Source organism: Scomber scombrus, unplaced genomic scaffold (genome assembly GCF_963691925.1).
Source record: "Scomber scombrus unplaced genomic scaffold, fScoSco1.1 SCAFFOLD_302, whole genome shotgun sequence".
Lineage (NCBI taxonomy): Eukaryota > Metazoa > Chordata > Actinopteri > Scombriformes > Scombridae > Scomber > Scomber scombrus.
Genome location: NW_026910383.1, coordinates 16,653 through 29,812, shown reverse-complemented (window position 1 = coordinate 29,812; position 13,160 = coordinate 16,653). Strand labels below are relative to the sequence as shown.

Here is a 13,160-nt window from a genome sequence, read left to right as displayed (position 1 = left end):
TCCCTCCTTTCCTTCCTTCTTCCTCCCTTCCATCCATCCGTCCTTCCTCCCTCCTTTCCTTCCTCCCTCCCTCCCTCCCTCCCTCCCTCCCTCCTTTCCTTCCTTCTTCCTCCCTTCCATCTTTCCTTCCTCCCTCCTTTCCTTCCTCCCTCCCTCCCTCCCTCCTCTCCTTCCTTCCTCCCTCCTCTCCTTCCTTCCTTCCATCCATCCTTCCTTCCTCCCTCCCATCCTTCCTTCTTTTTATTATACTACACACTCACTGCCCAGAAGCATCCTGAACATAAACTCCTTTCCTTCCCTCCTTCCTTCTTTTGTCCCTCCTTCCTACCTTCCATCCTTCCTTCCTTCCTTCCTCCCTCCTTTCCTTCCTTCCTCCCTCCTTTCCTTCCTCCCTCCCTTCCATCCTTCCTTCCATCCATACTTCCTTTCTTCCTTCCATCCATACTTCCTTTCTTCCTTCCATCCATACTTCCTTCCTTCCTTCCTTCCTTCCTCCCTTCCATCCATCCTTCCTTCCTCCCTCCCTCCTTTCCTTCCTTCTTCCTCCCTTCCATCCATCCTTCCTTCCTCCCTCCTTTCCTTCCTCCCTCCCTCCCTCCCTCCCTCCCTCCTTTTCTTCCTTCTTCCTCCCTTCCATCCTTCCTTCCTCCCTCCTTTCCGTCCTCCCTCCCTCCTTCCTTTCCTTCCTCCCTCCTCTCTTTCCTTCCTCCCTCCTCTCCTTCCTTCCTTCCATCCATCCTTCCTTCCTCCCTCCCATCCTTCCTTCTTTTATTATACTACACACTCATTGCCCAGAAGCATCCTGAACATAAACTCCTTTCCTTCCCTCCTTCCTTCTTTTGTCCCTCCTTCCTACCTTCCATCCTTCCTTCTTTCCTTCCTCCCTCCTTTCCTTCCTTCCTCCCTCCTTTCCTTCCTCCCTCCCTTCCATCCTTCTTTCCATCCATACTTCCTTTCTTTCTTCCATCCATACTTCCTTTCTTCCTTCCATCCATACTTCCTTCCTTCCTTCCTTCCTTCCTCCCTCCTTTCATCCTTCCTTCCTTCCTCCCTCCTTTCCTTCCTTCCTCCCTTCCATCCATCCTTCCTTCCTCCCTCCCTCCCTCCTTTCCTTCCTTCTTCCTCCCTTCCATCCATCCTTCCTTCCTCCCTCCTTTCCTTCCTCCCTCCCTCCCTCCCTCCCTCCTTTCCTTCCTTCTTCCTCCCTTCCATCCTTCCTTCCTCCCTCCTTTCCTTCCTCCCTCCTCTCCTTCCTTCCTTCCATCCATCCTTCCTTCCTCCCTCCCATCCTTCCTTCTTTTTATTATACTACACACTCACTGCCCAGAAGCATCTTGAACATGGCAAATAAGAAGAAAAGAAGAAAATACAGGCGGAGGTCTTACATATAACCACCACATAATTCCAGTAGGTCATAAGTGATGATTTAGGAGGGTCGGAGTTGAGTTTATACATTGTTGGTTTTTTTAGGAAAATCTTGCATAGTTTACCTTTAAAGTCACCTCAGTTTATGAGTAGGACTTAATTTCACTGATAACAACAGAATCACATCGAGGGTTTCATGCTGATGATCTGCTGCTCCGTCAGATTTTCTGAAGCGCTTTCTAAACTAGCCTTTAGAGGGCAGCAGGAGATTAACTTAGAGCATCTGATTAGTGGAGAGAAAACATCTTTTTAACCCTCCTGTTGTCCTCGAGTCAAGGAAGTAAGGGAGGGAGGAAGAAGGAAGGAAAGGAGGAAGATGGAAGGAAAGGAAGGGAGGAAGAAGGAAGGAAAGGAGGGAGGAAGGAAGGAGGGAAGGAAGGAAAGAAAGGAAAGAAGACAGGGAGGAAGGATGCAAGGAAGGAAGGAAGGAAGGAAGGAAGGAAGGAAGGAAGGAAGGGAGGAAGAAGGAAGGAAGGAGGGACGGGGGAAGGATGGGAGGAAGAAGGAAGGAAAGGAGGGAGGAAGGTAGGAAGAAGGAAGGAAGAAAAGGGGATGGAGGAAGGAAAGAAGGACGGGAGGAAAGAGAGAGGAAGGAAAGAAAGAGAGAAGGAGGGAGGGAGGAAGGACAGACGGAAGGAAGGAAGAAGGAAGGGAGGAAGAAGGAAAGAAAGAGAGAAGGAGGGAGGGACGAAGGACAGGCGGAAGGAAGGAAGGAAGGAAGGGAGGAAATAAGGAACAGTGAAAACAGACAGGGTCAATTTGACCCAGGAGGACGACAGGAAGGATAAGACCCTCTTATTAAAACCCTCCTCTGTGTATATCAGATATCTCTTAAACACTGAGGCTCACCTCCACGTAGGGGTAGAAGCAGGTCTGACCCAGACTCTCCCAGTATGAACCCGTCTCAAAGCGTAACTTGTACATTCCAGGTGTGAACGCTTCTCTGCTGATGAGTCCTGGGCAGCGGCCATCTTCATTTGTAGTCCTAAAAAAACAACAACATGAAACTGCTGAGTGGACAATTTCTATTAAAGGATGCTGACTGTTTTAAATGATTAACATCAAAGACCCTGTCTGCTTTGACTGTTCCTTCTTTCCTCCCTTCCTTCCTTCCTTCCGTACTTCCTTCCTCCCTCCCTCCTTCTCTCTTTCATTCCTCCCTTTCTTCCTTCCTTCCGTACTTCCTTCCTCCCTCCCTCCTTCTCTCTTTCTTTCCTCCCTTTCTTCCTTCTTTCTGTCCTTCCTTCCTCCCTCCCTCTTTCCTTTCCTCCTTCCTTCCTTTCTTCCTTCATTCCTTCCTTTCCTTACTCCCTTCCTTCTTTCCTCCCTCCCTCCTCTCTTTCTTTCCTCCCCCCTACCCTCTATCCTCTGTCCTTCTTTCCTTCCTTCCTACCTTCCTCTTTTCCTTTCTCCCTCCCTCCTTCCTTCCTTCTTCCTCCCTTTCATCCTTCCTTCCTCCCTCACTTCTTTCCTTCTTCCTTCTGTCCTTCCTTCCTCCCTCCCTCTTTTCTTCTTTCCTCCCTCCCTCCCTCCTACCTTCCTTCCTTCCTTCTTTCCTCCGTCCTTCCTTCCTTTTCTTCCTTCCTTCCTTCCTTCCTTCCTTCCTTCCTTCCTTCCCACCTTCCTTCCTCCCTCCTTTCTTTCCTCTCTCCCTTCCTTCTTCCCTCCCTTCCATCCATCATTCCTTCCTTCCATCCTTCCTTCCTCCTTTCCTCCCTTCCTTCTTTCCTTTCCTTCCTTCCTTCCTTCCTCTCTCCCTCTTTCCTTTCCTCCCTTCCTTCCTTCCTCCCTCCCTCCCTCCTTCTTTCCTTTCCTCCCTTCCTTCTTTCCTCTGTCCTTATTTCCTTCCTTCCTCCTTTCCTCCCTCCTTTCCTTCCATCTTCCTCCCTTCCCTCCTTCCTTCCCTCCTTCCTTCCTCCCTCATTCCCTTCCTTCTTCCTTCCTCCCTCCCTTCCTCCCTCCTTTCCTTCCTTCTTCCTCCCTTCCTTCCTTCTTTCCTTCCTTCTTCCTCCCTTCCATCCTTCCTTCCTCCCTCGCTCCCTTCCTTCTTACTCCCTTCCTTCCTTTCTCCTTTCCTTCCTTCTTTCTCCTTTCCTTCTTTCCTCCCTCCCTCCCTCCCTCCCTCCTTTCCTTCCTTCTTCCTTCCATCCTTCCTCCCTCCTTTCCTTCCTTCTTCCTTCCATCCTTCCTCCCACCTTTCCTCCCTCCTTTCCTTCCATTTTCCTCCCTTCCTTCCTTCCTTCCTTTCCTTCCTTCTTCCTCCCTTCCATCCTTCCTTCTTCCTCCCTCCCTCCCTTCCTTCCTTCTTCCTCCCTTCCTTCCTTGACTCGAGGACAACAGCAGGGTTAATCTCATTACGCTTCTATCTGCAGTTGTTTTAATCTTCTTATACATTATGATGCAACCTAACCCCCCCTTTATTTAATATAAAAACTTAAAGAACAAAGCCTATAAATCAGTCAGATGAAGGAGGTTCAAACCGACCCGACAGTCAGCATGTTCCAGATCTTCAGGTCGGAGTCGAGTCGATGCAGGCTGAGGTTCATCCCGGCTGCTGGGACGCCATCGCCGGTGTTCAGCACGTGAGTGGTGAGAGGAGCGGCGGCCCATGATCTACTGGACAGGTGAGGAGAAGAGTCACCTGCTTTATGTCATAGTCACAGTCTCATAAAGCTTCACTTAACCCTCCTGTTGTCCTCGAGTCAAGGAAGGAAGGGAGGAAGGAAGGAAGGAAGGGAGGGAGGAAGGATGGAAGAAAGGAAGAAGGAAGGAAAAGAGGGAGGAAGAAGGAAGGGAGGAAGAAGGAAGGAAAAGAGGGAGGAAGGAAGGAAGGAAGGAAGGAAGAAGGAAGGAAAAGAGGGAGGAAGAAGAAGGAAAAGAGGGAGGAAGGAAGGAAGGAAGAAGGAAGGAGGGAGGAAGGAAGGAAGGAATGAAGGAAGAAAGGAAGGAGGAAGGAAAAGAGGGAGGAAGGAAGGAAGGGAGGGAGGAAGAAGGAAGGAAAGGAGAGAGGAAGGAAGGAAGGAAGAAAGAAAGAAAGAAAGGCGGGAGGAAAGAAAGAGAGAAGGAGGGAGGGAGGGAGGGAGGGAGAAAGGAAAGAAGGAAGGGAGGAAGGGAAGGAAGGAAGGACGGAGGAAAGAAGGTAGGAAGGTAGGTAGGAGGGAAAAAGGGAGGACGACACGAAGGTTAAACATACATTATAAAGTAACCTTCCTCAGTTTCCTCAGCAGCCTCAACACAGAGAAGACAAAAGAAATAATAATGGACTTTAGAAACCCCCCCCCCCCCCCTGCAGCCCCTCATCATTGAGGTGGAGAGGGCTGACAGTTACAGATTCCTGGGACTACAGGTAACATCTGACCTGAGCTGGACCTTGAACACTGCTGCCACGGTGAAAAAAGCCCAGCAGAGACTGTACTTCCTCAGGCTGCTCAGAAAAGCTGGTCTGCACTTCTTTCCTTCCTTCCTCTTTTCCTTTCTCCCTCCTTCCTTCTTTCCTCCCTCCTACCTTCCTTCCTCCTTCTTTCCTTTCCTCCCTCCTTTCCTTCCGTCTTCCTTCTTCCCTCCTTCCTTTCCTTCCGTCTTCCTTCCTCCCTTCCTTCCTTCCTTCCTCCCTCCTTTCCTTCCTTCTTCCTCCCTTCCTCCCTTCCTTTCCTTCTTCCTCCCTCCCATCCTTCTTCCTTGACTCGAGGACAACAGGAGGGTTAACTGACGATATTTCAGCCACTAAAGGTAACATCTGATCTGAGCTGGACCTTGAACACTGCTGCCACAGTGAAAGAAGCCCAGCAGAGACTGTACTTCTCAGGCTGCTCAGAAAAGCTGGTCTGCACTGTCGCCCTCTCACCCAGGTCTACAAAGGACTGATAGAGAGCATCCTCACCACAGGCATCACTGTCTGGAATACCACACAGACAGAGAGGAAGGGCTCTACAGAGAGTCATAAAGTCTGCAGAGAGGATCACCAGAACTGAACTCCCCCTCTATGGACACAATCTACGCACAACGCTGTCAAAAAAGAGCAGAGAGACTCACCAGAGACACACTACATCCAGCTCACTTCCTGCTCAAACACAAACATTAGCACATACAACCTCAGACACAGACGACCGGACAGTATCATCACAAACACAACACATTTCTTTAACCTTTGTGTTGTCCTCCCGGGTGACTGTTCCTTCTTTCCTCCCTTCCTTCCTTCCGTCTGTTCCTTCCTCCCTCCCTCCTCTCTTTCTTTCTTTCCTCTCTGTCCTCCCTTCCTTCCTTTCCTTCTCTTTTTCTTTCCTCCCCCTACCTTCCTCCTTCCTTCTTTCCTCTGTCCGTCTGTCCTTCCTCCCTCCCTCCTCTCTGTTCCTTTCCTTCTCTCTTTCTTTCCTCCCCCCTACCTTCCTCCCTTCCTTCTTTCCTCTGTCCGTCTGTCCTTCCTCCCTCCTTCCTCTCTTTCTTTCCTTCCTCTCTCTGTCCTCCCTTCCTTCCTTTCCTTCTCTTTCTTTCCTCCCCCTACCTTCCTCCCTACCTTCTTTCCTCTGTCCTTCTTCCTTCCTTCCCTCCTTCCTTCTTTCGTCCTTCCCTCCTACCTTCCCTCCTACCTTCCCTCCTTCCTTCATTCGTCCCTCCCCTCCTACCTTTCCTCCTTCCTTCCTTCCTTCTTGCCGCCTCCTTCCCTTCCTTCCTTCTTGCCGCCGGTCCTTCCTTCCTTCCTTCCCTCCATTTCATCCTTCCTTCCATCCATCCTTCCTTTCTTCCTCGCTCCTTTCCTTCCTTCCTTCTGTCCTTCCTTCCTCCCTCCCTCCTTCTTTCCTTCCCTTCCTTCCTCCCTTCCTTCTTTCCTTTCCTTCTCTCCTCCCTCCCTCCTTCTCTCTTTCTTTCCTCCCCCTACCTTCCTTCTTTCCTCTGTCCTTCTTTCCTTCCTTCCTCCCCTCCCTCTTTCCCCTTCTCCCTCCTTCTTTCTTTCCTCCATCCCTCCCTCCTCCCTTCCTTTCTTCTTTCCTCCCTTCCTTTCTTCTTTCCCCCCTCCCTCCCTCCCTCCCTCCTTTCCTTCCTTCCTTCTTTCATTCCTTCCTTCCTCCTTTCCTTCCTTCCTTCCTCTCTTCCTTCCTTCCTCCTTTCCTTCCTTCCTTCCTCCTTTCCTCCCTTCCTTCCTTCCTCCTTTCCTTCATTCTTCCTCCCTTCCTTCCTTCATTCCTTCCTTCCTCCTTTCCTTCCTTCCTTCCTCTTTCCTCCCTTCCTTCCTCCTTTCCTTCATTCTTCCTCCCTTCCTTCCTTCATTCCTTCCTTCCTCCTTTCCTTCCTTCCTTCCTCTCTTCCTTCCTTCCTTCCTCCTTTCCTTCCTTCCTTCCTTCCTTCCTTCCTCCTTTCCTCCCTTCCTTCCTTCCTTCCTCCTTTCCTTCATTCTTCCTCCCTTCCTTCCTTGACTCGAGGACAACAGGAAGGGTTAAAGAATAAGTCTGGCACTTTTCAGTTTTTCTTATTATCGACAAAATCTCATTTAAGAAGTCAAACAACAACTCAAAGCCTGATATATATTATTCCTCTGTGTCAAACACCTCCATTGTTTGTCCCAAAACTACTTAAAAAAATCAATTAAATGGGTCATTGAAACATTAGAAAAAGTATAATTATAAAGCTTTGAAAACTTTATAAATCTCTCTTTATATTACATTTGTAAGTGTATGAATGGCCTGGCCCTAGTCACATGATTTAAAAATTGAATAGCATATTAATAGCCAATAAATTAACCGTATAATAACCTGTATTAAACTGTTATATTAAGTGTTTAAGCCTGTATTAAGGTGTTATATTAGCCTGTATTAAAGTGTTATATTAAGTGTTTTAAGCCTGTATTAAGGTGTTATATTAGCCTGTATTAAAGTGTTATATTAAGTGTTTTAAGCCTGTATTAAGGTGTTATATTAAGTGTTTTAAGCCTGTATTAAAGTGTTATATTAAGTGTTTTAAGCCTGTATTAAAGTGTTATATTAAGTGTTTTTTACCTGTATTAAAGTGTTATATTAGCCTGTATTAAAGTGTTATATTAAAGTGTTTTAAGCCTGTATTAATGTGTTATATTAAGTGTTTTAAGCCTGTATTAAAGTGTTATATTAAGTGTTTCATGCTGCAGACTAGAATGAATCCAGTATTCAGTCTATTCAGTTAATTCCCAAACAAAGTAAATCAATAGTCCTGCAGATAAAGCTCTGTGTGGACTTTAAGCCTTTTTTTGACCCTTTACCCTCTTTTTTTTTTTGTGCCCAAACACTCACAACCCCCTCACACAATTAGAGATCTCAAGCTGTCATGTGACACTTTTGTGTGTGTGTGTTATATTTAAGAACATAGCAGCAGCATTTTGACTGTTACTTTATATGAAAAACGTAAGAAAATATCAATAGATTAGGCAATTTTATGCACAATTAGAGATGAAAATAAAGGTCCTAAATCCAAAGAGAAGCTCTGAATTGTATTGAATCATGAATTGACACTTAAAAGTTGCAGAAAATGGGAATAAAATCACATTATGAGCTTTAAAAAATGTAGGAAATAAAGCTTAAAGTGACTCTAGCTGCACAACATGTGTCAAATGTTTAAAAACCAAACATGTGGAGCTCTCATGTACTGGAGACACTTTGTAAATGTTAATAAAGTTAAATGTGCATCAGTGTGAATCCTGTAAAGCTCACGTGTGTGTCAGTGTGTGTAAGTGTGTGTAGTGTGTGTGGTTGGTTGTAAAGTGAAGTCTTACCTCAGTGTGTGTGTCAACGCTTCTCTCTCTCTGCCTGCAGACACTTCATTCACTTCCCCAAAAACTCATCCAACCAGTTGTGGCGTCAAAAACACACACACACACACACACACACACCACACAGCTCAGGAATAACACTTACCCATCATGCATTGCATACACACGCGGTGTCAAAGGTTGTTTCACAGGCTCTAATGAATCATTAAAAGGAGCAGACAGAGAGAGAGAGGGAGAGGGAGAGAGAGAGAGAGAAAGAGAGAGAGAGAGAGAGAGAGAGAGAGAGAGAGAGAGAGAGAGAGAGAGAGAGAGAGAGAGAGAGAGAGAGAGAGAGAGAGACAGAGCAGCTTCCTTCAGTCAACAGCATGTGATGTGTAGTTTGTGATTGTTCCTCCTGATTTAATCAAACACAGACAGTATAATGTATAAAGTATAATGCAGCCTGGATGGTAAATTATACTTTAATTCTTATTGCTGCTGTTTTTAATCATTTTATTGTGTTTTATGACACATTATAAAGTCATATCTCCCCTCATAAAACCACAATGTGACATTTTACACATTAGTTTTATTACAGATTAAACAAACAAGATATAAGATGTTAATCACTGAGCTTTAGAGGTGTTATTAAGTGGATTTAGTTATATTGATTTGGACAGAGAATCTCTAATATTACTCTCAGGAAGAAGACCATCAGATTGTGTTATGGTTGCTATAGATACAGGTTGTTCTATGGTTGCTATAGATACAGGTTGTTCTATGGTTGTTATAGATACAGGTTGTTCTATGGTTGCTATAGATACAGGTTGTTCTATGGTTGTTATAGATACAGGTTGTTCTATGGTTGCTATAGATACAGGTTGTTCTACGGTTGCTATAGATACAGGTTGTTCTACGGTTGCTATAGATACAGGTTGTTCTACGGTTGCTATAGATACAGGTTGTGTTATGGTTGTTATAGATACAGGTTGTTCTATGGTTGTTATAGATACAGGTTGTTCTATGGTTGCTATAGATACAGGTTGTTCTATGGTTGTTATAGATACAGGTTGTTCTATGGTTGCTATAGATACAGGTTGTTCTATGGTTGTTATAGATACAGGTTGTTCTATGGTTGCTATAGATACAGGTTGTTCTATGGTTGTTATAGATACAGGTTGTTCTATGGTTGCTATAGATACAGGTTGTTCTACGGTTGCTATAGATACAGGTTGTTCTACGGTTGCTATAGATACAGGTTGTTCTACGGTTGCTATAGATACAGGTTGTGTTATGGTTGTTATAGATACAGGTTGTTCTATGGTTGTTATAGATACAGGTTGTTCTATGGTTGCTATAGATACAGGTTGTTCTATGGTTGTTATAGATACAGGTTGTTCTATGGTTGCTATAGATACAGGTTGTTCTATGGTTGTTATAGATACAGGTTGTTCTATGGTTGCTATAGATACAGGTTGTTCTACGGTTGCTATAGATACAGGTTGTTCTACGGTTGCTATAGATACAGGTTGTTCTACGGTTGCTATAGATACAGGTTGTGTTATGGTTGTTATAGATACAGGTTGTTCTATGGTTGTTATAGATACAGGTTGTTCTATGGTTGCTATAGATACAGGTTGTTCTATGGTTGTTATAGATACAGGTTGTTCTATGGTTGCTATAGATACAGGTTGTTCTATGGTTGCTATAGATACAGGTTGTGTTATGGTTGCTATAGATACAGGTTGTTCTATGGTTGCTATAGATACAGGTTGTTCTATGGTTGCTATAGATACAGATTGTTCTATGGTTGCTATAGATACAGGTTGTTCTATGGTTGCTATAGATACAGGTTGTGCTTTAGTGTATAAACGAAGAATAACACAAATCACTGCTGACATCAGAGATCCTGCTGGAGACATTTTTGAAGTTGACTTTCATGTTTTCATCTTGTACATGAACAGAATGAGTCTCTAACATGTTTTTAATAAAAGTTTAGAACCAATGAGGTGTGAATGAGTCTGTAGAGGCTGTAAAACATCACATTTAGGCTCAATGAGGAAATAAATCCATGTTTTATGTTGTTATGGTCTCAAAGAGGAAGGAAAGCATTGGAGGCTTCCAGTTTCTGGAGGAAGTTGGTTGATCTCTAACCTCCAATTGCATCCAAACAGGTGTTAATTAACCCATAACACCACGATAATTACAACAACCTCACACACAGAAATCATTTTACACAACACAACAAGCTTCAACCAAACCTGTATTTTATGAAAAATACATTTACTACACTTACATTGTAATAGATTACATTCAGAGTTGAGGACAAACACAAAAAACACAAACAGCAGAAACTACAATGAAGCCAAATGAAGAATCTTATTGTTATATTTACAAAAATTACTCTGTAACCGTAGTTACAGGATTTCTTATTAAAACATTTGAGTGTTTTATTAAGTAGAAAGAGCCACTACTGTACATTTAGATAGTCTTTTTTTGTTTGTTTTGTTTTTTAAGCCAACAGATATTTTACATGAATATATTTACAGTCAGTCACAATTGTTCAAATCGTCCAGCTGGGAAAAAGATGCTATAGAAGGAAAAGTCAGTTCTTGAGTTGGCAACATACTCTGTCTATGTAAAATCAACCAAAAATACTCCGAAATGAACAAAATGATCATAAAATAAAGCAAAATATAACCAGAAAGTAGTATCACATGATGTAAACACATTAAATATTATACACTTAAAGAGTAATATACACTTAAAGTCTGTGTAAAGTAAAAATAAATATGTGTTCTGAGTTTGACATACCACAGAAAAGTGTGTTGTTAACCACCCTGCCAAATTTGAATGATTAAAAAAATCGCCAAATATATGAAATTAGGTTTCAAAGTTGTGTAAAAGTCTGCCTATTTCTCTGCTCCCAAACACTGTGGGCGTGGCCACTGAGTTCGCTGAAGCCCCGCCCCCTACCAAGTGTCACCTGTCAATCAAAGTCACCACCTCTACCAGAAACATGGACGCTAGGTCTGAGAGCTTTCTGCTGCTAGCTCAGCTGCTAGCTCTGCGGCTAACTCGGCGGCTAGCTCGGCAGCTAACTCGGCGGCTAACTCAGCTAACTGTAGACTGTAGTAGTAGTGTGCGCTGAATGTATTTATACCTCTACAGATTTTCAGACCCGCCCATTAAATCCAGACACAGAAATCTTGAAACACAGTTTGTTAAGCCTAGCTCCTCAATTCAAATCTAAATGGTTGAAATGCTTTTTACACCTTTTTTAGAAAAACATTAATGACTTATTTAATGTGTTTAGAAGAAAATGTCTGAATTCACTTTACACGGTCTTTAATTGCAGCTTTCTGGGTAAAAAAACAAAGCAGCAGAGAAGCGTAGCTGTAATTTGATAGTGTGATGAGGACAGTAAACATGATATGATGGATGGATATCTTTCATAGGAATGCTACACAGTTAGCGCATCGTATTAGATGTTTGGGTAACAGAGTCCAGAACAAGGCACCTGTTGGGGAAATGGTGACACTGATAATTTACCTTCAGTCTCAAGCTGATGGTAACAAGTTTTATTTAGAGAGTTAAGCTCATTGATTGAACCTGGACTAAAACTTCATGCTAACCTCGACCTGTTTTAGCTGCTAACCTGAATGAAACTTTTGACTTGTTTGTACTTGAGAAGCTGAACCAAACTATAATATAGGAAGGAAGGAAGGAAAAGATGGAAGGAAGTAGGGAAGAAAATAAGGATGGGGGGAGGAAGGAAGGAAGGAAGGAAGGAAGGAAGGAAGGAAGGAAGGAAGGAAGGAAGGAAGGAAGGAAAAGATGACAGGAAGGACAAATGGAAGGAAGGAAGGAAGGAAGGCAGGAAGGAAGGATGGAAGGAAGGAAGGAAGGAAATAATTAAAGAAGGAGGGAAGGAAGGAGGGAAGGAAGGAAGGAAGGAAGGAGGGAAGGAAAGAAAAGATGGAAGGAAGGAAGGAAGGAAGGAAGGAAGGAAGGAAGGAAGGAAGGAAGGAAAATAAGACAGGAAGGAACAATGGAAGGATGGACGGAAGGAAGGAAGGATGGGAGAAATAAAGAAAGAAAGAAAGGTTGAAAAAGAAGAAAGGAAGGAAAGTTGGAAGGAAAAGAAGACAGGAAGGAAAGTGGGCCAGATTGGACTCCTCGGCGGGCCGGTTCTGGCCCACGGGCCTCATGTTTGACCCCCCTGTCTTAACTGATTTGTTACCTTTCTTAAACCTAAATGTTTGATCTGTTTAACTCATTTGTTAGAAAACTGAAGCAAATTGTTTCATCACCTAAACTAAAGTTAGCTGATCTAAAGCAAACTGCTAACTGTTAGCTAACCTGTTTTAAACACTAACAAAACTATTAAGTAACCTATAATATAATTGTTTGTATTAAAATATGTTATAAAGGTAACATACCAAACAGTTTGACTTTATAAAATTAACCTTTCCAACTGTTTAAGCTCATAAGTGGAACAATTGGACTAATGCTGAAAGTGTCACCATCACTAATATAATATCATCACACAACCTACTCATTTATATCCATTATCTAACGTTAATTACAGGAAACGGCTAGAGACCGTCTATATTTCACTTTATAAACGACTTCCTGAGTGAATCAAACAGCGTCATTCAGCGAGAGTCATAAAAACCTGCTGCTCACTGAGCCTGTAAATGCAGTTGGTTACACATCATAACAACAAGCTTGATGAAATTAAACCGTGTGATAAGGAGCCGCCAGCTGCTGCCACATTTACTTTATTAACACTGATCAGAGTGGAGGCCAACATGGGAGGGGGAGCAAGATTATGGTGATAAATGAAGCCAATATCACCCATTTTAGTAGGTTATATATATATAAAGTTAAATAGCATAAATTGTAGGGGTGTGACGAGATTTCGTACCATGAGATCTCGTCGAAATGCGACGATATTTCCCGTCAAAGGGAATATTGTCTCGCAAAGCTATAATAAAAAAAAAAAGAGGATCAGTTT

The 13,160-nt window shown here is 43.5% G+C and overlaps 1 protein-coding gene across 1 annotated transcript; it reads right to left on the bottom strand.

Moving 5' to 3' along the window:
- Positions 1-2,274: 2,274 nt before the first annotated feature.
- On the bottom strand, positions 2,275-8,310 carry LOC133976969 (5-hydroxyisourate hydrolase-like; the record flags this gene model as incomplete). The annotated part of the gene is given in 4 exon segments (XM_062415109.1): positions 2,275-2,410; positions 3,910-4,066; positions 5,270-5,320; positions 8,307-8,310. Coding segments are annotated over 4 exon segments (348 nt in total), but the record flags the coding sequence as incomplete, so codon positions are not given.
- Between the last annotated feature and the right edge of the window lie 4,850 nt (positions 8,311-13,160).